Raw genomic sequence first — 27,846 nt, 5'->3', positions numbered from 1 at the left:
CCGTGCTCTACCAGCTGAGCTACAGAGGACCACATATATATATATGGGACGGCTGTCAATCCTTTGGTCCTTAAGTGAAACTGATATACTTTTTTATTTATCACAGTTTTCCTTAACCAATTATGTTCTTTAATGCAAGGCCGACAGACAAGTTCCTTACTTTCTCCCCCTTCCACTTTCCTCTTCCACTTTTGCGGTAAGGCTGCAATTATTTGGTTGTAATTTTGGGTAGAGCAGACATTTCCATATGTTTTTGTTAGCTGCATGTGCGACATCACTCCTCCAGTCCTATCGATGATATCATTTACGAAGATTATACCTTTTTTAAACATTCTGTCAAAAAATAAAGTTTTTTTGTCAATTCATATATTTGAATTTAACCACAATATTTGTTGCATTATTTGTTCTGTCGTTTCTGGAGGATTAAATTGAAATTGCAACCAACTTTCTATGGCTTGTTTTAGAAATAGTGATATTTGGGAGATTATTTCCTTTTCAAATAACTGAAAGTGAGAGGTTGTAATCTGAATAAAGGGAAAAAGGCCTTTCTTGAACATTGGGTGAGACAATCTTACTAATTTGCTTGAGAACCAGTTCGGATTTAAGTATAACTTTTGTATGACTGAAGCTTTTAGTGATAGGTCTAATGCTTTAATATTTAATAATTTCTGTCCTCCGAATTCATATTCATTATATAAATATGCCCTTTTAATTTTGTCTGGCTTGCAATTCCAAATAAAATTGAATATTTTTTTCTCATATAATTTAAAAAACTGTTCGCTAGGTGTAGGCAAGACCATAAGCAAATAGGTAAACTGGGATAATACTAAAGAGTTAATCAGGGTGATTTTTCCACAAATTGACAGGTATATTTCTTTCCATGGTAGTAAGATCTTATCTATTTTTGCTAACTTTCTATTAACATTTATTGAAGTGAGATCATTTATTTCCTTTGGGATATGTATTCCGAGTATATCCACATCACCATCAGACCATTTTATTGGTAAACTACATGGTAATGTAAAAACATTTTTTTTTTGTGATCCAATATGTAATATAGTACATTTGTCATAATTTGGTTGTAATCCAGAGGGGTTAGAAAATGTATCTAGATCCTCTATGAGGCTGTGGAGGGATTCTAGTTGTGGATTTAAAAGAAAACATGAATCATCAGCGTACAATGACACCTTTGTTTTTAAGCCCTGTATTTCTAATCCTCTGATATTATTATTGGATCTGATTTTAATAGCTAACATCTCGATGGCCACAATAAATAGAAATGCCGATAGTGGACAACCTTGTTTCACTCCTCTTGACAGTTTAAAACTTTCTGAGAAATAGCCATTATTTACTATTTTACACCTAGGGTTACTATACATGATTTTGACCCATTTTATAAGAGATTCTCCAAAATTGAAATGCTCCAGGCATTTATATATAAACCCCAGTTGAACTTTATCAAATGCCTTTTCGAAGTCTGCTATGAATAGCAGGCCTGGTTTCCCATATTTTCCATAGTGTTCTATTGTTTCCAATACTTGCCTTATATTATATCCAATGTATCTTCCATGTAAAAAACCTGTCTGATTAGAATGAATAATATCCGACAATACCTTTTTTATTCTATGCGCTATACATTTTGCATCACAACACTGAAGTGTAAGGGGCCTCCAATTTTGTAAATGGACTGGATTTTTATATTTTCCACTTGTATCCTGTTTCAGTAATAATGAGATCTTCTTCTTGAGTGTCAGATAATCTACCATTTACATAGGAGTGGTTAAAACATGCTAATAATGGTCCTCTTAGTATATCAAAAAAGATTTGGTATACCTCGACTGGTATGCCATCCAACCCTGGAGTTTTCCCGGACTTAAAGTCTTTAATTGCATCCAGAAGTTCCTCCTCTGTAATTTCACCTTCACATGAGTCTTTCTGTGTGGCTGTTAATTTGACATTATCAATAGAAAAAAAATCTCTACAATTAGCTTCAGTTAGAGGAGATGGAGGCGACTGAAAATAAAACATATGCTTAAAGTACTTTGTTTCTTCCTTCAAAATATCATTTGGTGAATTATGGGTGACTCCATCAATTGTAACCAGTTTCATTAAGTTCTTTTTGGTAGCATTCCTATGTTGAAGATTAAAAAATAATTTTGTGCATTTTTCCCCATATTCCATCCAATTTGCTTTATTTTAAAAATATATTACACTTGATCTTTCTTGAATAAGTTTTTCAATTTCTTTTAGTTTTTCCTCTAATTTATTCTGAGCCTCTATGTTACAGTTTTTATTGCCATCTATCTGTTCTGTTAGACTTTCTATTTCCTTTCTTAGTATAAACTCTTTTGACCTAAATTGCTTTTGTTTTCGAGATGAGTACTGAATTGCATGGCCTCTAAAGGCACATTCAAAGGTGTCCCATACAATAAGGGGATTCGCTGTACCTATGTTATGTTGGAAAAAGTCAGTTATAAATTCCTTTGTTCTAATTATAAATAAATTATCATCCAATAGGCTTTGATTAAATTTCCAATATCCTCGCCCACGTGGAAATTCAGTAAGAGTAATGTATATGCCTATTATATGATGGTCCGACCGCATTCTGTCCCCTATCAACACTTTTTTTACTTTTGGTGCCAAAGAGAATGAGATAAGAAAGAAGTCAAGACGACTAGCTTGATTCAGTCTCCGCCATGTACATCTCACTAGATCAGTATATTTAAGCCTCCATATATCTACTAGTTCTAATGTATCCATGACATTCACAATTTCCTTAAGAGCATGTGGGTGATTGTTTGTGGTGTGATTTCCTTTACGGTCCATTGAGCTATTTAAAACAGTATTATAATCCCCCACCATAATAATATTGTCTTTAGTTGCTTGCAGGCTTGATAATTTATTATATATATTGTCAAAGAATTGTGGATCATCATTATTTGGTCCGTAAAGGTTAATGAGCCATATCTGTTTATGGTCCAATAACATATTTAAAATAATCCATCTACCTTGCGTATCTATTTGGACAATTTGCACATTTGGATCGAAATTACTATTAATTAATATCATCACCCCTTTTGAATTTCTTTGTCCATGGGAGAAGTATTTTTCCACGCTACTTCATCTCGAATTGTTGAATGAGTTTCCTGTATACAATAGATATTATATTCCTTCTCTTTGAGCCATGTAAATATTGTTATTCTTTTGTTATTATCAGCTAAGCCATTACAATTATAACTGGCTATACTTATTTCACCATACACCATAATGAGATACAAGTTTCAAGTCTATTTATCATTATATATGTTTGTAAATTTACCAATAAAAAATAGCGTAATGATTGAGTGTCCATATAGCTGTACCGTGATATTTGCATTGCTACGGAGTAACCCTTCAATTGTTCTCCACTAATTCCCCCGCTAAAGCCCCTCCCCATCCCAAGTTGAGCCGTCATCCCAGTGATCAGCATCCCACCCACGTCCCTCCGTATCCCTAAGGCCCCGAGAGGCCAGGACCCATCCATCGAAAACAGCACACAGTGCCACCCACAAAACAGAAGCAGATTAACCGCCAAAAGCATTTCCAATGTTTTCACCTATATATATATATCTATATAACTATTTTTTTTCAAATTATGCATATCCTATTTTCCATCATTATCAATTAATATGCGTAATAATGTCGGCAGTTCACGCGTAGGATTCTAACATATAACCCGGATTGCCATTGTATTACATTTAATTCATTGACAAGCAATTATTATCCTAGCAAATACAGTGGGGAAAAAAAGTATTTAGTCAGCCACCAATTGTGCAAGTTCTCCCACTTAAAAAGATGAGAGAGGCCTGTAATTTTCATCATAGGTACACGTCAACTATGACAGACAAAATGAGAAAAAAAATCCAGAAAAATCACATTGTAGGATTTTTAATGAATTTATTTGCAATTTATGGTGGAAAATAAGTATTTGGTCAATAACAAACGTTTCTCAATACTTTGTTATATACCCTTTGTTGGCAATGACACAGGTCAAACGTTTTCTGTAAGTCTTCACAAGGTTTTCACACACTGTTGCTGGTATTTTGGCCCATTCCTCCATGCAGATCTCCTCTAGAGCAGTGATGTTTTGGGGCTGTCGCTGGGCAACAAAGACTTTCAACTCCCCTCCAAAGATTTTCTATGGGGTTGAGATCTGGAGACTGGCTAGGCCACTCCAGGACCTTGAAATGCTTCTTACGAAGCCACTCCTTCGTTGCCCGGGCGGTGTGTTTGGGATCATTGTCATGCTGAAAGACCCAGCCACGTTTCATCTTCAATGCCCTTGCTGATGGAAGGAGGTTTTCACTCAAAATCTCACGATACATGGCCCCATTCATTCTTTCCTTTACACGGATCAGTCATCCTGGTCCCTTTGCAGAAAAACAGCTCCAAAGCATGATGTTTCCACCCCCATGCTTCACAGTAGGTATGGTGTTCTTTGGATGCAACTCAGCATTCTTTGTCCTCCAAACACAACGAGTTGAGTTTTTACCAAAAAAGTTATATTTTGGTTTCATCTGACATTCTCCCAATCCTCTTCTGGATCATCCAAATGCATTTTAGCAAACTTCAGATGGGCCTGGACATGTACTGGCTTAAGCAGGGGGACACGTCTGTCACTGCAGGATTTGAGTCCCTGGCGGCGTAGTGTGTTACTGATGGTAGGCTTTGTTACTTTGGTCCCAGCTCTCTGCAGGTCATTCACTAGGTCCCCCCGTGTGGTTCTGGGATTTTGCTCACCATTCTTGTGATCATTTTGACCCCACGGGGTGAGATCTTGCGTGGAGCCCCAGATCGAGGGAGATTATCAGTGGTCTTGTATGTCTTCCATTTCCTAATAATTGCTCCCACAGTTGATTTCTTCAAACCAAGCTGCTTACCAATTGCAGATTCAGTCTTCCCAGCCTGGTGCAGGTCTACAATTTTGTTTCTGGTGTCCTTTGACAGCTCTTTGGTCTTGGCCATAGTGGAGTTTGGAGTGTGACTGTTTGAGGTTGTGGACAGGTGTCTTTTATACTGATAACAAGTTCAAACAGGTGCCATTAATACAGGTAACGAGTGGAGGACAGAGGAGCCTCTTAAAGAAAAAGTTACAGGTCTGTGAGAGCCAGAAATCTTGCTTGTTTGTAGGTGACCAAATACTTATTTTCCACCATAATTTGCAAATAAATTAATAAAAAATCCTACAATGTGATTTTCTGGATTTTTTTTCTCAATTTGTCTGTCATAGTTGACGTGTACCTATGATGAAAATTACAGGCCTCTCTCATCTTTTTAAGTGGGAGAACTTGCACAATTGGTGGCTGACTAAATACTTTTTTTCCCCACTGTAATTCCCGTGGTCCATCCCATACCCCCCCTCCCCCCCAACATCCCCGCCCCCCCACAGCAGATGCCAGACAAGCACACACGCACATACTCAAATACTCCAACACACTCAACCCCCCTCCTCCACAATCCACCATAAAATCAGATACTCAACGGCTGTTATATCCCAGAGCCCAACTCGAGAAATAACTTGATTTACGAGTGCACATACAGTTAAAACTGATTGAGAAAGCATGCAGATTGAGCAGAAATTGATAACAATGTGAGATTTGATTAATCTACTTAATCTATGTCAAGTCCTAGGTGATGGAGATCAGATCCACCCTCTTCACCTGAGACACAAACACTCTGATCCCCTGTTGTAACCATTTTCCCAAGCATCTCCATGCGGTCAGACCTTTGATTATTTTGTGCCACCTGGGCCACAATGATAAACCCCCTCTCTGATTGTCCGAGTGTGACCCCCTCCCCATGGGTTACTGCAGCCAGTTTTGCCAGCACTGCCACTACCTGGGGGGGCGTACCCCACCGGAATCCCCACCGGCTAGGTAAAAGGTCGTCAAGGTTCTCATTAGCAGCTTTGAGAATTTCCTTGTATATTATGCTCTCCCATCAGGGGGCTCTGGCTTTGTAGGACCAACCCTGCCAGACAGGCTCAGAATCTTGAGGGGGCGGTGCTGCTCAAGTAGGTCTCTGACCGCATTTATTTCTCTGTTTAGGCTGCATATTCACAGCAGGTCCATAAAAGAGATGGGAACTTCTCTTTGGTGTATGGGTCGCTCAGGTGGGTGTCCAGGTTATAGGGTTAGGGATCTTTCCATCATGATAGGACAATGAAAAATTAGATTAGACGTATACTATATTTAAAAATGTATATCCCTCATCTACACAAAATTGAAAGCTCTCTCTCACTACCCCTGCTCATAGACCCCCGGTCGGCTCTGGGATATGCAACCATTTCACCTCTCACTCACTTAACGCCGCACCTTTTCAAACACAAAAATGCACACCACATGGTTGACTGCGGAAGAAATGGGCCAAGCGTGCAAACGCACCCGCATCCACATCTGCCGCAAGGGGGAAAGGACGCCAGAGAGAACACAGGACCAACCACAACAACCATCCGCCAAAACAACAACCCCCCGCCAAAAAAGCCATGTTCTAATTATTTGTATTTAAAGATGTATTATTCTGCTTGTTATATTGTTTTATCCTTTTATAAAATACTATACTTACTATAAATGTTATTTAATATCACAATCCCTATCATTGCTAGTATCAGGTGCTCCAATATTTGACTCCTCTATTACAACTTTTAGAATAGCCATGGAGTAGTCTTTGTGTCTCTGAACATTTGGTTGTCAATATATAATTTATCCACCACGAGTGCAACACGTTTCCCTTTTAATCTGTTTTCCTTGAAGATTGGATACAGAACTTTGCGCCTTTCTACAATCTTCCTCGGGAACTGATCATTCATGCCTATTCTCGTGCCAGCAAGTCTTTTTCCTAGGCTTTTCACCATAGCTTTATCCTTAAAAAAAGCAAATTTGGCAACGATTGGGCGCTCATATTTCTGTCCTCTTTTTCCGAAACGATGTACACGTTCGAGTTGGATTTTATCGACAGCCTCGAGTGGGATTTGTAGTGCTGTATGCAGGAAGTCCTTCATAATATTCTCTGTTATTTCTCCCTCCTTTTCCTGAATACCCGTAAGTACTAGATTTTCCCTCATCGATCTAGTTTGGATGTCTAGTAAGGCTTCTCTCAGAAGGTTGTTCTCCTTTTTTAGTTCCCTAACGTCCGTTTCCATTTTAGAGACTGTCACTTTAATTCTATGGTTTCTTTCTCCATTACCAAAGCTTTTTCGTCACTCATTTGAAGACTCGCTTTCAACTCTTTTACGTCTTTACTGACCAATTCTAGTATGCCCAATTTGTCATTTATCGACTTCAACAGGTCGCTTTCCACACTTACCATACCCAGTGGTGAAAAGCATATATCATCTGTATCAGTCGATGAGTCGCGTTTCCTTTTGGGGATCGGCTCTCCACGCTTGTCTTCAGTCATGTTTGGGTGTTGCGTGTTGTTGTAATATTTGTCGATATATTTATCTAGCCTTATGATCTGTTTTGTGTTATTATCCAGATTGAATTATATTAACTGCGAATATATGAAATGCTAATATTTAGTCTAACTTACTGATTTTGAATATTATGTTTTTATCTTGAGGTGTTTTGTACCGATTTCTATTCAATACGCCATCTTGTCTATGCGTGCCCTGCCCCGTCTGAGTACCAAGTACCAATTCTCATTGTTGAATTTTTCATCACTCTCCTTCTTGGTAAAATAGCTTTTAGACAGCCTGGAGGTGTGTCCATTGTCCAGTTGAAAAACAAATGATAGTCCCACTAAGCCCAAACCAGATGGGATGGCGTATCGCTGCAGAATGCTGTGGTAGCAATGCTGGTTAAGTGTGCTTGAATTCTAAATAAATCACAGACAGTGTCACCAGCAAAGCACCCCCACACCATAACACCTCCTCCTCCATGCTTTACGGTGAGAAATACACATGCGGAGATCATCCGTTCACCCATACCGCGTCTCACAAAGACATGGCGGTTGGAACAAAAAATCACCAATTTGGACTCCAGACCAAAGGACAAATTTCCACCTGTCTAATGTCCATTGCTCGTGTTTCTTGACCCAAGCAGGTCTCTTCTTATTATTGGTGTCCTTTAGTAGTGGTTTCTTTGCAGCAATTCGACCATGAAGGCCTGATTCACACAGTCTCCTCTGAACAGTTGATGTTGAGATGTGTCTGTTACTTGAACTCTGTGAAGCATTTATTTGGGCTGCAATTTCTGAGGCTGGTAACTCTAATGAACTTATCCTCTGCAGCAGAGGTAACTCTGGGTCTTCCATTCCGGTGGCGGTGAGATCCAGTTTCATCATTGCGCTTGATGGTTTTTGCGACTGCACTTGAAGAAACGTTCAAAGTTCTTGAAATTTTCCGGATTGACTGACCTTCATGTCTTAAAGTAATGATGGACTGTTGTTTCTCTTTGCTTATTTGAGCTGTTCTTGACATAATATGGACTTGGTCTTTTACCAAATCGGGCTATCTTCTGTATACCCCCTACCTTGTCACAACGCAACTGATTGAATCAAACGCATTAAGAAGGAAAGAAATTCCACAAATTAACTTTTAAGGAGGCACACCTGTTAATTGAAATGCATTCCAGGAGACTACCTCATGAAGCAGGTTGAGATAATGCCAAGAGTGTGCAAAGCTGTCATCAAGGCAAAGGGTGGCTATTTGAAGAATCTCAAATATAAAATATATTTTGATATGTTTAACACTTTTTTGGTTACTACATGATTCCATATGTGTTATTTCATAGTTTTGATGACTTCACTATTATTCTACAACGTAAAAAATAGTAAAAATAAAGAAAAACTCTTGAATGATTAGGTGTTCTAAAACTTTTGACTCGTAGTGTATGTGCATATTATGTGTGAGTGAGAAAATGATGGAGTGAGTGTTTGTGTGTGTGATTGTGTAGGGCCCTGTGAGTGTGCATAGAGACATTACAAATACTGAAATGAAAGGTAAATAAAGATACAAGGTAAAGTCGGTCCATGTAGCTATTTTGTTAGCTATTTATCAGTCGTTTTGCTCGGGGTTAGAAGCTGTTCAAGAGCCTTGTTTGTGTCAGACACCGGTACCTCTTGCCGTGCGGCAGCAGAGAAAATAGTCTATGGTTTGTGTGGTTGGGGTCTTTGACGATCTTCCGGGGCTTCTTTTTCTTTTAACAGGCTTACAAAGACACATGACTGTTCAACGAGACTGTGAGAAGTCTGTCCAGGAAAACACATATACAGATGCCATATCTTAATTTGATCATCCTGTTGTTGCAGGAAATGCAAACTTGTAGTGTATTCAAGGTTTAAAAAGCTTCTAAAGTTTGTAATTTCCACTTTAAAATGTCAGAATTGATTTGCCCCCCCCCCAAAAAAAATGCATCAAACCCTACAAAAAATGTAGATTAATTATAATTCACATAATAACTCACATTTCCTGTTGCTGCAGGATTATTTTCCTGCTGTAGCAAACTGGCTCAAATTAAGATCCTACATCTGTAGGAAAACAGTGGGCTTTTAAGCTCTGCCAGATCATGATGTAACAGTCCAATGACAGAGCTGCCTTTGATATTGTCTGTTTCATTTACACATATTCACCCCTAGCTTACGCATTTTACCTGATATAGCACCTGGCTAAGAGATGCAGGGCCGCTACACTTTCTCTATTCCCGCACATTCCTGTAACGTGAGTCAGTATGAATAGATCTGCAGTTCAGAACTTGTGGATCTCCGTACAGCCCATCTAGTCGGCCATTGTTTCTCTATTCACTTTCCCTGCTAGCGTGCGTCTGTGTCGTAAACCTGCACATGATTTATAGGAAGCTGGTAAAAAGAAAATGATGTTGCATGTCCTGAGGCATCATCCTTCTATAGACTGTAGAGACATGGGACCAAGATCTGTCCCTTTAGTATTTCAGTGTGAGACGAGGACAGGGCGTACTGAGCCAGTAGAGGAGAAAGCAGCAGGGTCATTCCACCTCAAAAAGCACAAGAAATAGGATTTCAACACCCACCATCTCAGATTGTTCTGAAATTATTTATGTTCTTTAGAAACAGATAAGTTGAGCATCCCTGCAACATTATTTTGTTTAAATATAATTTGATCTCTGAGAAATTGAGCTAATTTATTGCACCCAAATTGGCCATTTTAATATATAGGATTCATATAATATTAAATAAATATAGTACCTAACATCCGATTTGGACCAAACGTTTTTCTAACAATGAGAAACATGAGGAATCAAAAGCAACCCACGGACCCCCCACACCCTACGCCAATCCCACCCCAACAACAAGTATACCGTTCTGGTTTTGACCAGTAGATGGTGCTGTTACAGGTGTTGATGTTTTTTAAGATATCCAATGATGTTCCTTATAGATGATTTGGATATGAAGCACGAAAATGCTAATATAGGTACCATTGACTTGCATTGGATTTGTGCCACAATTGCTAATAAGTTAGCATTTCAAACAGTGACCAGGTAAACAACACCAAAGCATGGGTTGGTCTCATACCTTATCCATAAACTGCTTACAGGGTAAGGAAACCAATATGTCAATTTTGATTTGGTTGAACTATCCCTTTAACGTTGAAGGGAACAGCACTAGCTAGTGGTCAGAACCTGGTAATATCAGGATGTAGGATGGGACATAAAACAAACAACTTCAATGACTAATTTCTCTGAACAGGGGGAAAAAACACAACATTCACTGAGAATACATGGGATGAAGAAATAATACTCTGAGCTGCAGCTCAATAGTACTTGTCAGACATAGAGAACTGATACCGTATACTCGTTGTTGGGGTGGGATTGGCGTAGGGTGTGGGGGGTCCGTGGGTTGCTTTTGACAATTTGTTGGGGTCCCTCATGTCTCACTCGTTGTTAGAAAAAGGTTTGGTCCAAATCGGATGTTAGGTATTATATTTATTGAATATTATTTAAATCCTATAAATTAAAATGGCCATTTTTGGTGCAATCAATTAGCTTAATTTCTTAGAGATCAAATTATATTTTAATAAAATAATGTTGCAGGAATGCTAATCTTATCTGTTTCTAACTACAGAAATGGTTTCAGAACAATCTGAGATGGTGGGTGTCATGGCTTGCTGAAATGACATGGAACGACCCAGCAGGCATTCGAACAAGTTCAGGGCCCATTGGCAGAGAATGCATACCTGACATTCTCTACTGTTCTCTACATCACCTGACATTAATGCTGATGGTACTTAAACTCCTAGCCGTGGCAAGTCACAAGGCCTCCGGGGCCCGGGCACATTGTTAAGGAGGATTAAAATGGCAGAACAAGTCTGACATATTGACATGAAGCTATGATTGAAGAGCTATGAAGAGTTTAGTGTGATACAAGAGTGTGATATATAGATGTAGAATACTAATTTGAGCCAGTTTGCAACAGCAGGAAAATAATCCTGCAGCAAGAGGAAATGTTAATTATTACGTGGAATATAAATAATATACATTTTTGTATGGGTTGATACATTTTCACGAGGGAAAATCTGAAATTTCAAAGTGGAAATGATAAACTTCAGAATCCCTTTTTAAACCTCAAATACACTACAAGTTTTAAATTTCCTGCATTGCAGGAAAGTTCTCCTGCAACAGGGAGATCAAATTAAGACCCTACACCTGTAAGCATGTTGAACTCAGTGCACTGTAGCTCCAGAGTCATGAGATTGCGTAGTACCAGAGTGATCCTCATCCAGTAGGGGGGTTACCTAATGAGGACCAGTCTGGTTGACACATTGTCTGCTGGTGAACGTCTAGGCAACAAATACACTTGGGAGTAGCAATATCGAGTTTCCCTTCTTTTCTTTGGGAATTTTTTATTTTCCATCAACCTTTTTGGAGATATGGGCAATTCCACTGTAACGGAATTGCGCTGAGACTCCGATCTTTCACTTTAAAATGTATGCCAAACAAAAGCCATTGCTTCTAAGTTTAACAAACCATACAACTCTGTGCACAAGGACTACTTTCACCAACTGACACAGACCATTTTACAAAAACACAATTACGGATGCAAAATTTGGTAACAGAATTTCAGTAAAATCTCCCTCTGATTTTTATGTGAGCATGTTTTCCAAAAACTCTTAAATATCTGCTCCGAATTAAGATTCAAAGATGGGGTGTCAGCTATGACATGACACCTTGACTTTGAAAAAATCTATTTTGGTTATTGAACTACAATAAGTGAATGGATTTACACCCGGTAACAGAATTGCGGTAACGGAATTTCATCATGGGTCCCTGAACTGTACTACACAGAAATGCATAATTATAGATATAAATGCCATTCTCTTCATGGTGATGTATCCTAAATACATACACACAGTTAGACATATGCAATATCCTCATTTGCATATCTGAGTATTATTCCACACACTGGCTATTATTTTAATGAGCTCCACCTCCAAACAAGACCAAATCTGAACCTATCATAGACGTCTATGTTTCACAAATTTGGACATCAAAGTACAGCACAGTAGTGCTCAGTCAAGTACAGTACAGCTCAGCACAGTAGTGCTGCAGTACAGTACAGCTCAGCACAGCAGAGAACAGTAGAGTTCAGTACAGTACAGCACAGTAGAGTACAGTAGAGTACAGTAGAGTATAGAAGAGTACAGTAGAGTATAGTTCAGTACAGTGCAGTAGAGTTCAGTACAGCACAGCACAGTACAGTACAGTAAAGTAGAGTATAGTTCAGTACAATGCAGTACATTATAATGTACTCAACTCAACTGTGCTCTACTGTGTACTGTATTGAACTCTACTCTATGTTACTCTACTGTACAGTACAGTACTATAGTCAACTACTCTACTGTGCTGTACTGTACTGTACTGTACTGTGCTCTCCAAAATTGTGAAACATAGACCTCTATGATTGGTTCAGATTTGGTCTGGTCCGGACTGGACCAAATCTGACCCAATCATGGACATCTATGTTTGGGCCAAATAAAGGTAGGTCCGGATGTGACCAAAATTCAACATCTGTGGATGTTGAAATTAGTCGGTCCTCAGTGGGTAAGGATGCTGGTTACAGTAAATGGAAAGAGAGGGGGGCTCATGTGTGGGTGTCAGAAAGAGCAGGGAGAGGTGACAATAACTGGAAATAGGAGCGAGAGAGAGAGAGAGAGAGAGAGAGAGAGAGAGAGAGGCAGAGAGAGAGAGAAAGAGGGAGAGAGAGAAAGAGGGAGGGGCTTTCCAGACTGTTTTCACACTTGCTTTGACCACCAGATGACAGAAAGAGAAAGAGAACATTTTGATCTGGAAGGGTGACCCAACTGTGGTTTGTGACTACTATGATTTCCCATTGTAGGCAATTCAATTGCATTAATTAGTTACAGATTTTCCGGAAATTCTGTTACCAATTTGGTAACACAATTTCGAGTTTTAATCACAAATAGATATGAGTAAAATCACTATAACTAATTGGTAGTTATATATTTACTTGTTACTTCTGTGATCTTTCATTAACTTCCCTCATTAGAGAGAGAAATTAGAAAATATCTTAAAGATATGTGGGTTTTTGAAGGGACAGGGTTCTTAAACTTACACAAGGCAGTGTTTATATTATTTGGCAGAGGTCTTTACGCCAAAATTATTCTGTTAAGACCCCTTTTGCATCTGTTTGACCAGAAATCAAAACCTTTGCCTATTCCTAATATTTAGGATAGAAAATGATTGAATAATGTATATACAGTATGCCATAATTTTTCAAAAAAAAAGCTTTCATTTGACACCAGATTTGACATACTCCTATGAACTTCACATGTTGGAAATGCCCATACTGTATGCTTTTTAATGTTATGTACATCACAGACGATGTCCTTCTTGGTACCCCCAAGGTCAACACACACCCAAGGGAGGTGTGTAGGATCACAGTCAAGATCGAACACGAGGGTAGTAACTACTTTAGGTTTTTCTTAGGAAGTCCACATAGTCACACAGCAAATTGGCCAGTGTTAAATAGTGTTGATTTTTCAGTGTAATATTTCTAGTGTTGATTCAGGTGTTAAAGTAACTCTGTAAGTGTTACATTAAAACTCACTGGTGTAAAAGAACTCCAGTGTTGGTGTTAATAACCAGTGTTAAACCAAAACCACACCCATCATTATCATATTTCCCAGCATGCTCTATTGCAGGTTGATTTTTTGAATTGTTTGATTCAATGTGTATGTTTTTGTATGTACATTGATTAATATCATACTCAAATATAAATGACATCCATTTTTCTAAACTAAACCAATCTGTTACTTGGACTTATTGCACCCGTTACTGAAATGGTTGTTCCAGTTCAGATGCATTAGATATCTTAGTCTTCCCAACCTGGCAGTTATTCTGAATGCAGGTTGCAGGTGAATACAAATTCCAAATGCTGGATTCCAATAGGAATTACACATCATTTTGCAAGCTGGCATAATGTGACTTGCAGGCCTGATTTTGCCTGTAAACCATGAGTTTCAGGCCACTGTTTTATGGTAAAACAAGGCCCTTCTGAAATGTGTTATATTGTGCTAAAGAATTTGATTTGAATGATAACATATTCACTTAGGATCTCACATGGTGACGGCCACAGGACTGAAAATGGATGAATGCAACAACCATGTCATTTTCATTAACAAATGCAGTCATGGGTGGTAACTCCATAATTCACTTAAAAGGCAAGGCACTCTGGGAAATATGCAAATAAGGCTAAACACTAAACAGTAAGTTAATTGAACACTGAAAAGTGTGGACCCATATAGACACTGGACCAGTGTTAAATTTAACACTCTCAGTGTTGATTTAACACTGGAGAATTGGCTGTGCAGAAAAACCCCAAAGGCCTTTCTTTCCCACCTATTTAAACCAAAACCTACATAAAAAAATGTCCCCATTGCCACTTAAACCAAAACCTACATAAAAAATGTCCCCATTGCCACTGTGTGTGACAGCCTACGTTAAAATGAGGCTGCCACACCTCCACTTTTTCCTGTTTTTGATTAACATATCAGTCAAAGACATTGCTCCAACCTACCTAACCTAACACTCCAACCTACCTTTTTTCATCCCTCCCCACATCTCCTCTTCTGTCAGAGGGTTAATGTCATAACAAACAGAGTAATGCTTAGGAAACTCAGAACATATACATACATACACTCCCTCCCAGAACTGCCCTGAAGGACCTACAAGGTCTGGGCAGTAGGTGAAGTAGGGGTGGTAGAGAACCAGGTGGCTGGATACAAGCCACTACAGGGATGTTACATGGACGTTACAGGGAAGTTACAGGGATGCTAAAGGGACGCTACAGGGAAGTTACAGGGATGCTACAGGGATGTTACAGGGACATTACAGGGAAGTTACAGGGATGTTACAGGGACGTTACAGGGAAGTTACAGGGATGCTACAGGGATGTTACAGGAGTATTACAGGGACATTCTAGGTATGTTCATCCAAAATCCACAAACAGGAGTTTTGCTCTCATCAGGAATCACTGTCTCTCTCTTCACCAGCCCTTCCTCTCTCCCTCCCCCTCTTACATAAGTAGCAAATAATTTATCATTAAACATCTATGCACTAGCTACATTCCTCTCGCCTGTACAGGCAGTGGCGGACTTACCATTAGGCAACTCAGGCAATTGCCTGGGGTCTCACATCATCAGAGGCCTCGTGAACTTCGAAATTTTGTTTAATAATACATCATTTTTGTTATCTTGCCTTCATCCTTCGCTTGAGGTCCTCCTCCGCTCATAAGTAACCTCCGATGTGCGCTACTTAGCAGTAGTGACAAACAGAGCGGTTTTCTTCCTCTGAATTTGGTTCTAGCTTTTGAACAGTTGGGGCTATTAGCTAGTATCATTGCATAACTGGAACAAAAAATTATATATCTCAACATTTCTTTCCCACCTATTTCAATCAACACCTACATCAAAAAAACATGTCCATGGCCCCAGTGAGTGACAGCCTACATGTGAGTGACCTTTCATGAGGGACCAAAACAAAGTATTGCTCTCTTCAGGAAACATTGTCACTCTCTCTCTCTCTTCACCAGCCCTCTCTCCCTCCCCCTCTTGCATAAGTAGCAAATAATTTATCATTAAACATCTATGCACTAGCTACATTCCTCTTGCCTGTACAGGTTTTTGGTATTTTCATGCACTATTTGTTGTGACTGGAGTACAACAGCAACACAATTAGACTTAGGAAGAGCTAAGGGGACAGCTTTTAATTTTAAGCACCAAAAGAAGGTTACTCACATCGCTTCCATTTTTGCCATTTGTATTCAATAAAAAGACATGCAATGTACTTTCCATAAAGGTGGTTTCGGGTCACATAAATGGAACAGACCATACGCCTCCCTCCCAAATACACACACACACACACACACACACACACACACACACACACACACACACACACGTACACATGCATGCAGGCACACACACACACACCTTCCTTGCTTACAGTCTGTCTTCCTGTGGTAGTGGCGTCTTGCTAAACACAAACAGCGAACAATACGGCCCTGGCTAATCTCTGATCCTCTGGAACATAGTGTTCCTGCACACAGTCAAACAAACAGCGCCCGCCAGCTAGCCACCAGCCGCCAGCCCAACCAAGTGCAGCGCAGCCCAATGAGCTGCTCTCAATCAGGGGAAGGGAGAGAAGAGGAGATGGCTGATCCATCTGATACACTCACTGAAAGGCATGATGGGATCACGATGGCGGCCCCCTGCTCCCCCCTTCCCACGCCATAATGGCCACCCACCTCTTCAAGTACATAACTTGATGTGCCACACCACACATCTGTCCATCATTCTCCCCTCGTTCCACTTCAACATCTTAATGAGATTGTCAACAAATATTTGACATCTTAATGGGCAAGACCACCTGCATAGTGGCCATAGGCACATTTTTCTGGAGGATAAACATTCTTCTGTGATTTGCTGACTGTGATGGGCTAATATTCCAAAACACAGGTGGCGGACCACAGTTGCCTAGTGCCGCTCTGCCACTGCATACAAACTAGGCAACCGCTGCCTTGGCACAATAAGGATTTAAGTGAGAGTGAGAGAAGGAGGGAGGGAGGGAGTGGCCTGAGTTGTTTCATCGCCTTTCATCTTTCGCAACAGATAACAGCTGAAACTGGTGTAATTTAAGTGTAATCTCAAGATTAGGATTTAGTAAGAAGGAAATGCATCTCTGATCCATGCTTTTACTGTCTCCCTGCCTTCCTCCAATGCAAAATTACTCAATTCAAATGACGTTGGTTGATTAACTACTATACCATAAACGTTAGAAATGTTGTAACTTTTGCAGTCGCTGTCCAGTGGATAACATTTTTAAATCAATGTTTTGGCACATTCTAATAGTAACTTCCAAGCCACAACAACATGGGCAGACACAGGCTTTATAAAGCCTGCAGTCTGGGCCAAGGAGCTTCCTATCTTATATGATTACCATCAGCTCAATACAATAGTGCATCATAAGGGCCCAAGACGTGTGTAAAAACCTTATGAATCATAGCTTCAAAGACATAGGGGCGATGGTGGGTGACGTTACGGTCTATACAGACATACTAATTTCTCAGGTAAAAAGGGAGTATTGGTGGGAATGGGCCTGGGACTGAGGGCTGGACTGCGGCCAGCTGACGTGAGGAAGGGCATTATGGTAAAGCTGGCTGGAGGAAGAGGAAGCTGGGGGTCTGGAAGGACCAGGTGACAGTGTACTGAAGAAGGTCTACAACAACAACTTGCAGAGAAAGAGTTTAAGTTGAATGGATAGAGAGAGAGAGAGAGAGAGAGAGAGAGGGGGGGAGAGGAGTATATAATTCTGGAGAATACCAATAATTCTGCCCCTCCCCCATGCTGTTTCTCCAGCGGGGTTGGGGCTGAGATTTCAGAAGCCTGCGTTCATGACCCCTCCTGAGAACTTGTCACAATAAACAGCATGTTTCAGTTTAGAGACATCATACAGCTGGGAAATACTGTTTCCCTCTCGATTTCTTTAAAACCCTCACATTAAAAACTCTAAAAGAGCCCTAAAACCTCACACATGCACAGTGGTCTTACACAAAGGTAGTTTCTGTGCTACTAGCCTGCCATTTAAAACTCCAGCAAATGAATGTGAAAGAGAAACCAAACTGAGACCTTACTCAGTGAAGTGGCTCATTATATGGGAGAGTATAAGGCCTGTACTTTGACTGGCCTGAACAGTGTGTGTTTGTGTGTGTGTGTGTGTGTGTGTGTGTGTGTGTGTGTGTGTGTGTGTGTGTGTGTGTGTGTGGTGTGGTGTGTGTGTGTGTGTGCATGTGTAAAGTTCTGGATTAGAGAGCAAAAATCTTTAGTGCTAAGTCAGCCATCTACTCAATGTCAAGTCATATTCAATACTGCTTATCCGTCACACTGATGGAAAGAACGAAACCACTACAATTCCCCATTCGCTTGACTAATTTGAAAAGGATCCAAGAAAAATCGAGGTAAGACAGCTAGAGACCTTCCAGAGGTGTGGGACCAGCAACCACATACTGTCTCTCAGTGTGAATTTTATTTATGTTTCTCAGTGTGAATTTGGTTTATGTCTCTCAGTGTGAATTTGGCGTATGTCTCTTAATCCCATGGCCAACCTGTAATCATGGCCTAGAGGAGAAACGTTGAGTGGGGTATGTCAGTGTTTGGGTAATGTTTGGATAGCGCTGTGGCAAGGCAGTGGGCATGGTGCCAGCTCTGTCTGCACAGGCCAATGGGCTGAATGGCTGAGTTGACAGGGGCTCTGGCCAGGGAAGGTCCTTTCTTCTCCCTAACAGGCCACTGGCTCCTTTAGAGGACCCGGCACAGAACAAGCCACAGAGAGCGAGAGCGAGAGCGAGAGCGAGAGCGAGAGAGAGAGAGAGAGAGAGAGCGAGAGAGAGAGAGAGAGCACCCCATAATAAAGGTGACGTAACCTCACCAAAGCCACAAACCAAAACAGACCAGCACAAAGTGACTGGTGTAGAAAGCCAGAATGCTCTATTAGTACACAGTGCTAGCTATGAGAATAAACATTGTGGTGACAGTACGTGAAAAACAGGGGAATAGATAGATCCTTTACTTATGAAATGTATGAGAAATTAATGGGGGGAAAAAGTGGATACTTACATTTGTCATGCTGCTTGTACAGTGTTATTGTATAGCCATATGAGAACAGTATGTAAATAAACACATCAAATAATCCCATAAGTGGATCCTTTCACAATAACACATGGTCTATAAAACAAAGTATGCAATATCACCACTCAAATAAACATTGCTGTACAAGCCAGGCCAGAAGCAATGATTCACCCAATTGACAATGCCATAAAGACTAGACATTTCAACTTGCAATAAATGGCAAGGCCTAACACACACACGCACACACACACCCTTAGGGCCTTCTCTTTTTAATCTCTACCCTCATTGAACCAGTGAGCTGGTAGTCTTCTCTAAGATGGCCGCCGACATGTCTCTTGTGTTGTATAAGTTGTTATGGCTAACGGGAAACCCTTCTCTGCCCAAAGGAAATGTCACTACATTCTCTACAGCCCCATTTCCTGATCATAAAGATTTAGTGTCCCTGTTCGATTCTTAATACCTGTCTTGTTTATGTTCTGTATGTTTGGGGTTGATTCGATAGTGTGTATTTGAGAAAGCTCTTCAGTGCAGTCATGAGGCTGGGGCAGACTGAGAGGCGCTCATCTCGTTACTAGACTCTCTCACACTGCTCTCCTCAGGGGGATATGGTGTATCTATCTAACCATTTTACTCAAACAATACAGAAAACACTCCAAAACTAAAGGACGCACAAATCCACTGTCTTCTCCTAGGGAGTCGGAGGGGAGCTAAGGAGCTAAGAATTTGAAGATGTTAAACATATTTTTCATGATTTGGCTCGCACATGGGATAGACCATTACTAAGCTGTCGGCAGAGAAAACTGATTCCATTAAATAAGTTAATAAGTGAAACAAACACATGACTTCACCAGTCACCACCACTGGTGAACAATTATTACCATTTTTTTTTTTTTTGCTGTAGGAGCCATAGGCTGAAGTACAGTACGCTGTGGGTTCTGTAAACCTCAGAACTACAGGCTCACCATCAGGCGACACTCAATGCATACAGTACATACTATACATTAGTTTGTGGCAATCTTTGTCGTTCTCAGAATGTTTTCGTCTATTTTCTTCATATAAAAAGGTCACAAGGTCAATATTTAGTTTTGCTCTGAGGTCTGAGATTAAAGTCAAAGTTACAGGTGTTAAGTGTTTCTATGAGTCTTCTGAAAACCTTTCTTATAGATGAAGTAGGCTACAGCCACTGAAATTCACTGTCCCCTTCATCACTCTCTCTCCTTACCTGTTCACCACTCCAGTTACTGTATAGACTGAATCTTTATTACTACTTTGAGTTTTTGAGAAGTTCTGTTAAGCAGATAATGTGTGCTATGTCTGTTTAACAGATTCTGTTGTTTTAACTCTTCATTAGCTTAATGAGCCCTACATAGCCTACTAGTGATGCGTGGGTTGACTCATAACCCGCAGTCTCCGCGGTTATATCCATGGGCTGTATAAAGAGAAATAGAGAAAACAATACCTTAAAAAATCCATATATGTATAATTCTTGTGCAATTTATAGCCTATCTATAGGCTACATTGAGGTTTTTCTTTCATTATTTTAGGCTATCTGGCATTAGTGTGTAAGCCTAAGCTTTAGGGCCTAAAGGTACGTGAGGCTAGTAGCCTACGGGCCAATCGCCAAATGCTTTTGGGAACGGGCAAAAAACCTTGAGGGTTCTATCACTGCCCGAGAGTGTAGGCCAGGTCCTAATGGGGATTTTAGAACACAACAGCAGCTCACAAAAGCTAACCCAGTCACATCAAACTTTGAAATTACAGCTAACATTCCCTTTAATTAGTTTGAGCTGTTTTCCATTGACATTTGTATCCATATTAATGATGTTGCTGCATGATTTCTCCATCTCCTGAGTGGCGCAGTGGTCTAAGGCGCCGCATCGCAGTGCTAACTGTGCCACTAGAGATCCTGGTTCGAATCCAGGCTCTGTCGCAGCCGGCCGCGACCGGGAGACTCATGGGCGACGCACAATTGGCCCAGCGTCGTCCAGGGTAGGGGAGGGAATGGCCGGCAGGGATGTAGCTCAGTTGATAGAGCATGGGGTTGTGTGTTCGATTCCCATGGGGGGCCAGTATTACAAAAAAAATACAAAAATATGTATTCACTAACTGTAAGTCGCTCTGGATAAGAGCGTCTGCTAAATATGTAAAATGTAATGATTTTGCCTGGTCAGAAAAATGGCTAGCTGACACCCTACACGTTAGCTCTCTATGGCAAGGGGAAGATCTAATTCATATTTTGTAACGCTGTTGCCAAGGTCTGAGCGGCAAACAGCAAGGTTCATACAAAACTGTTGCAAACTAAATGCTAGCTAGAAGCAAGAGGAAATAGACCTAATGTGCTTAATAAAAGCATACAAAAGCATAGATTAAAAAAGGGGTTCTATATAGAACCTTTTGGTCAATTCAAAATGTAATTCCCATTACGATTCAAAAACCAACTGCCAATCCATTCCAGCATGACAAGGCAAGAGGATGGTGGTTGAAACAATTTGCAAGTAGCCTAAAATTAGCCTACCAATAAGTGCGTTATTTTTCAACGTATTAAGGTAAGCAACGTTGATTATTTAATTCAAATATATGAAGCCAAAGTCATATGATAAACCATAGGCTAGATAAATAAAGTTTAAATGTTATTAGAATTTGAGCAAGTTTGTAAGCTAACTTAGCTAGCTAGCTAAACAGAAAAAGCTAGGCTACTATAATTTGCCACTTTACAAGCTAGCCAGCTAACTCTTTCAAATAAACATTATTTTTATTAAATTATGTATAATACGTCTTGGTGATTCAATAGCCTAGTTAATCATTACATGGCTTTTAACACACTTTCGATGTTTTGCTCCGTCTGGCAGTAACCCAGAACTATCAGAGGCTGAGGATCTCTCTTTCAGCTGCTGCTGACAACTGCATGTAAATTGTTCTTCTAGATCATAATAATGATATGTCTGTATAGCATTTTGTCTTAATTTTGGCAGATTAACTCATGCTTATTTCTGAAGATTAACTAATGTTTTTACTCAGTTTTTCTTCTTCTCTGGAACCAGTCAAGCAGGTATCCCAGTGGCTAAGGAGATGGACCTGTGGCAGGAGTTGGACCCGTGGCCGAAAGGTGGCCGGTTTGAATCCCGGGCCGGGCGCCGTAAAAAAAATTGCGGAATTGATCTGATAACATTCCCCTACAGTTGGGACCTTGAGCAAAGCCCTTAACCACACAGAATACTAGGGGTGCTGCATGCAGCTTGAACCTGTGCTCCCCTCAACTGTTTTGGGGTTTGAGAACAAAGTATATTGTATTGTATTCATACCCGGTTCCACGAGGGGGCTAAAGGGAGCCCCCTCAGTTCAAACTTGTGCAGCCTCAGTTTTAGTTTTATGTCCCTGTATAAAAATAGCAAAGAAGTTGAGTGACAGGTTGGCGCAATAAACATTCTGTATCTCCGCTGCGCTGTCAGCACAATGGATAGAGCACGCCACGCTGTGTGTACTGGGACTATGGAAAGCCAATGGGGTGGTTAGGTATGACTCCATTGTGTTTCCATAAAAAGCAGGGATATACTTGTCATCTCTGTGGTAGGCTCAGTGAATAATGTGATACACCTCTGACTTTAATATTAGATTTGGATTTTTAAGGGCAAGTTTACCAGTCAGCCCTGGTGAGGACGCCATGTTGGAGGCCGAACTGTCTCCTTCCTGCTCCTCTGCTGTTCCTATAGGGGGCGCTCTGCAGGAGTGTCCTGCCCTATGATGGGGTGTGTGAGGTTTTCATCCCGACATTGACTGACACTGAATTGATTATGACCGCTCTCTCCGGAGCCTGGAGAGGAGAGGGTGTGCTCTGACCCTTTCCCCCGGGCTTGGAGAGAAAATTATTGCACCTCTAAAATGTTCCTGGGTGTGGCACGGAAGTTGTGTAACTGCTGGGGGGTCTGGAGACAACCCCAGTGTCCACTGTGCATCATTTGGGAGAGAATGCTCCTTTACCTGCTTCAACAAAGGCCCATGCAGGGAAGTTTGTGCCCCGGTATCACCAAAAGGTTAGTGGACAGTGTTTAGGGCCTGGGCAAAGTGTTCATCTGCCTCGGGGCAACTGCTATGATGTTCCTTTATTTGCTCCACCAATCTACATCCATGTACCCAGTGCTTGTTTGGAATGTGCCATTCTGCCTTGCTGTCATATGTCCATTCGTTTGGGGAGTGTGTGTGTTTAAGGGGGGTGGTTAGAAATACTGAACCATAATGATTTCAGTTGAAGGGAAAATGACCACTGCTATCTCCTGACAATGTTAATAAGGTTACTGCTTATGTGTTAGGAACGTGTCTCGAGCATAATTTAAAATGTGGAGACTAGGTGTGTGGTGAAGACGGCTATAGACCTGTCTCTCTCCACTATTGCGCATTGACTCCTGCCAATTCCTGCACAATTTTTGTTTCATTGTGCCAGTTGTTTGTCAATGTTTATCAATGCACCATTAAATATATATTGATCAGTGAAGTTACTTTTAATCCCAACATATTCCCCCATTAATTTAGAATGTTTGGTTATGGAAATGTTGATAATTCATTAAATAACATACCATTCATACCATTTGTCAGGAGGCTGAAGAAATTTGGCTTGGAACCTAAAACCCTCAAAAACTTTTACAGATGCACAATTGAAAGCGTTCTGTTGGGCTGTATCATCGCCTGGTACGGCAACTACACCGCCCGCAACCGCAGGGCTCTCCAGAGGGTGGTGCGGTCTGCCCAACGCATCACCGGGGGCAAACTACCAGTCCTCCAGGACACCTACAGCACCCGATGTCACAGGAAGGCCAAAAAGATAATCAAGGACAACAACCACCCGAGCCACTGCCTGTTTACCCCGCTATCATCCAGAAGGCGAGGTTAGTACAGGTGCATCAAAGCTGGGACTGAGAGACTGAAAAACAGCTTCTATCTCAAGGCCAGACTGTTAAATAGCTTTCACTAGCACATTAGAGGCTGCTGTCTATATACATAGATTAGAAATCACTGGCCACTTTAATAAATGGAACACTAGTCACTTTAATAATGTTTACATATCTTGCATTACTCATCTCATATGTATATACTGTATTCTATACTATTCTACTGTATCTTAGTCTATGCCGCTCTGACATTGCTCATCCATATATTTATTTATATATTCTTAATTCCATTGCTTTACTTAGGTTTGGGTGTATTGGGTATATGTTGTGAAATTGTTAGATATTACTTGTTAGATATTACTGCACTGTCGGAGCTAGAAACCCAAGCATTTCGCTTCACCCGCAATAACATCTGCTAAACACGTGTATGTGACCAAATATTTGATTTGATTTGATTTGATTCTCATTATCCAAGTGGAAAAGTTGTTTGGAGAGCTCACAAACTGCGCAACACTTGTGGATAAAGAACGTGTAGTTTCTTTAATTGCATTTACCAGTTTACTGTCAATTTCTTCATTATCATTGTTTGGAGAGCATGTGTCCGGTTTTTCTGTCATGTTTAATGTTGTGTGAACACGCGCGCTTTAGCCATCTATAGATATACCTGGCCTGCTCGCCAAGAATAGGTGATGCTAAATGTATTTAATTGCCTTTGGGTATGTTCTAGTTAGTTCACTTTTGGGTAACTCAACGGGAGGCTGTATCTGAGCCTGGTAGACCCCACCTGTGCTTTATTGGTTAAGACAGATTTTTCCTGATGAGAGGTTTTTTCTTTTGAATGCTGACATTTTGAAGTCAGAACTTTGTATATATATTTGTAAATATCACCGTAATCTTTTAAACATCAGCGCTGTGTAAATAAATCCGACACTCATTTGCACCTTTATCTGCCTGCCTCCTGCTGAATCTTTGTCCTTACGACTGCTAGAAGGCCCCTATTTTACGCTGATACAGCGCAGCAGAGATAGGCTACAGATTTCGCGCCAACCTGTCACTTCAAAAGCACTCAATGATCTCGAGTCTCTGCAGTTGAACTATATGTTTATTGTGGTATAGCGTGATATAAGCATAATTCAATATCATTCCAATGCAAGAACCCAACCAAAATGTTGCCCCCTCGGCAATTTCTACTGCCACTTTAGTCACTTTATCCTGGCGCCGGGTCTGATTATAGTGTTGTAAAGAAATCAGCCAGTGTTAACGTGGGCCATCATTCAAACAAAGAGATGCCTCCCTGGCCATCAGTGCATATTTCAAAACGATGTTTGCATATAATGACAATACATTCTAAAAACTATGCTGTTATTCTTCTGACCATTATCTAATTGTTTATTAAATTAAATTATTAGCTCAAAATATTACCATTTAATATTAGTATAATTAATAAATGGCACCATGCAGGGTTCTATACAGAACCATTTTGGTTCAGTAAAATAGAACCTCCAGGGTTGCGATCAATGAACCCTATAAAAGGGTTCTATATATAACTTTTTGGAGTTCCATATAGCCTATGAATCAAGCGATAGAACCCTTTTTGGTTCTATAAGGAACATTTTATTCTAATAGTATACCCTATAACTCACAGTGCGCTTTTTATTAAAGCGCAACAGGTCTCGGAGATGCGAATTTTCTGCGAAATGTCACTCATAGATTGCGAGGACAATAGCTTACTAGGCCTACCATTTAACGTGTTGATTGCTGGTTTAACATTATAATTTCTTATCAAATGTATACATCTAAGAACAAATAGCCCAAACAATAAATACCTAAAAATCTACGTTACCTTTTCTTGTCCTTATCCGCGGTCATGTTTTCTTTTGCAAAGTTCAGTGACAAATGGAATTTCCCCGAAAGTCCGAGTCAGTCCACTTTCGCAACAATTTTAAAGCAACAGATGACACACACAATGAAAAATATTGAAAGTCAAATCGAGATTATGTAATTTCTCTGCTCTTTACGCACAGTCCATTTCATATGCAAGTTGTCTTTCAGAAGCAGTTGGCAGCTGTACAGTCTCAGAACACTGCCAAGGATTGTACAGCCTATTCACCGATTCACGAAAGGTAGGCCTACAATCCACAGGCTTTAGCCTACAAATGCTTTAGAAGTTGGATAAAATCAGGTCCGCTGTCAAAGATTCCTTCGTTGCGTTGGTTGTTGCTGGTCTGCTGAACTTCTAGCCCAGTTCGCTGTACACTCTTCTGCGCTCAGCTGGCCCGTTGACAGCCGCTCACGCGTCAATCTGACCGCCGTGATTGGTGAAAATGCTGTGTAGAACCGCCTTAAATATCCCCACCCACTACCCTGATGGTTTCGCCGTTTTATGCTGTCATTCAGAGTACGGATAGGCCTACATACGGTAGGCCTACATACGGTAGCCTACACCTGTGAGTTGACTTGCCCTTGTATGTTGTGTAGGTACATGTAAGTAGGTAGATTAAGTCAAGGCCTTGCATTGAGCAACCATCCTAACCTTTCATCTGTTAATGTGCTTGAATGGTGATAGCAACAGAAAAACACACACCTGTCATTCATGCTAGCCAATTGGGGCATTCAGAGTTCACATGAGTCTTTGCTATCTTTAAAGATGGTTCTACTAAAAATGCCTTTTCTGAAGAAATAACAGTTTTAGTCTATCCTCAGATAACTATTGCTTGTTTAGCCATTCCGAAATGTTGAGAAAGATGTTTCACACATTTTTGTTGTTGACATTTTACATGTGATGTACAGTCAAGTCCATCATTTTTGACACTTTAATAAAGATGAGCAAAAAAGACTGTATAAAATAAATAATACAAATCCTGAGCTGTATTGTATGCAAAAAAAGGGGTAATTATATTTTATACTAATACAATTGCTCAGAGAAAGAGATTTTGTTTAAAAACTAATAAATCACATCTCAAAAAGATAGGGGTCAAAATTATTGGCACCCCTCTTTTCAATACTCCAGAACCCTCCCATTGTGAGGATAATGACACTGAGCCTTTTTCTAAAATGTTTTATGAGATTAGAGAACACGTTGGGAGGGAGCTGAGACCATTCCTCCATACAGAATCTTTACAGATCCTTGATATCCTTCGTCTGCTCTTATGGACTGCCCTCTTCAATTCAAACCACAGGTTTTCAATGTGGTTCAAGTCTGGAGACTGAGATGACCGTTGCAAGTTGATTTTGTGGCAATTAACCATTTCTTTGTGGATTTTGATTAGTGCTTGGGGTCATTGTCTTGCTGGAAGATCCACTTGCAGCCAAGTGTCAGCCCCCTGGCAGAGGCAAGCAGGTTTTTGGCTAAAATGTCCTGGTACTTGGTAAAGTTAATGATGCCATTGACCTTAACAAGGGCCCCAGGACCAGTGGAAGCAAAATAGCCCCATAACATCGAAGATCCACCACCAAGTTGATTTTGTGGCAATTAACCATTTCTTTGTGGATTTTGATTAGTGCTTGAGGTACTTTTCTGCTTCTGTTTTTCAACGCCAAACCCACCACTGGTATGCGTGGCCAAATAGCTTTATTTTCATGTCTTCTGACCATAGCACTGGTTCCAATCCAAGTGCCAATGACGTTTATCAAACTCCAGGCACATCTTGTCACATTTATTTCACATTTTGGACATTTCACATGATCATAAGGTCACTTATTAAATGCAATATGTTCTGCATTATCTCCTCATTGGCCAAATGAATGGATTGGATGGGCTGCAGTGAATCTGACATTCTGACATAAACATTACCATGAAACTCACAT

General features: G+C 40.4%; 1 protein-coding gene across 2 annotated transcripts in view; it reads right to left on the bottom strand.

Annotated features, from left to right (window-relative positions):
- LOC121547664 (endothelial PAS domain-containing protein 1-like) overlaps positions 1-26,272 on the bottom strand; it is a 61,770-nt gene extending 35,498 nt beyond the window's left edge. For both annotated transcript variants that reach the window (XM_041859035.2, XM_041859036.2), the window contains exon 1: positions 25,883-26,272. In XM_041859035.2, the coding sequence (XP_041714969.1) occupies positions 25,883-25,908 (26 nt within the window). In that variant the 5' untranslated portion in view covers positions 25,909-26,272. The remainder of the gene's footprint in view (positions 1-25,882) is intronic.
- Positions 26,273-27,846: the final 1,574 nt, after the last annotated feature.

The sequence above is a fragment of the Coregonus clupeaformis genome, chromosome 31 (genome assembly GCF_020615455.1).
Source record: "Coregonus clupeaformis isolate EN_2021a chromosome 31, ASM2061545v1, whole genome shotgun sequence".
Lineage (NCBI taxonomy): Eukaryota > Metazoa > Chordata > Actinopteri > Salmoniformes > Salmonidae > Coregonus > Coregonus clupeaformis.
This window is presented reverse-complemented; position numbering and strand designations above follow the sequence as displayed.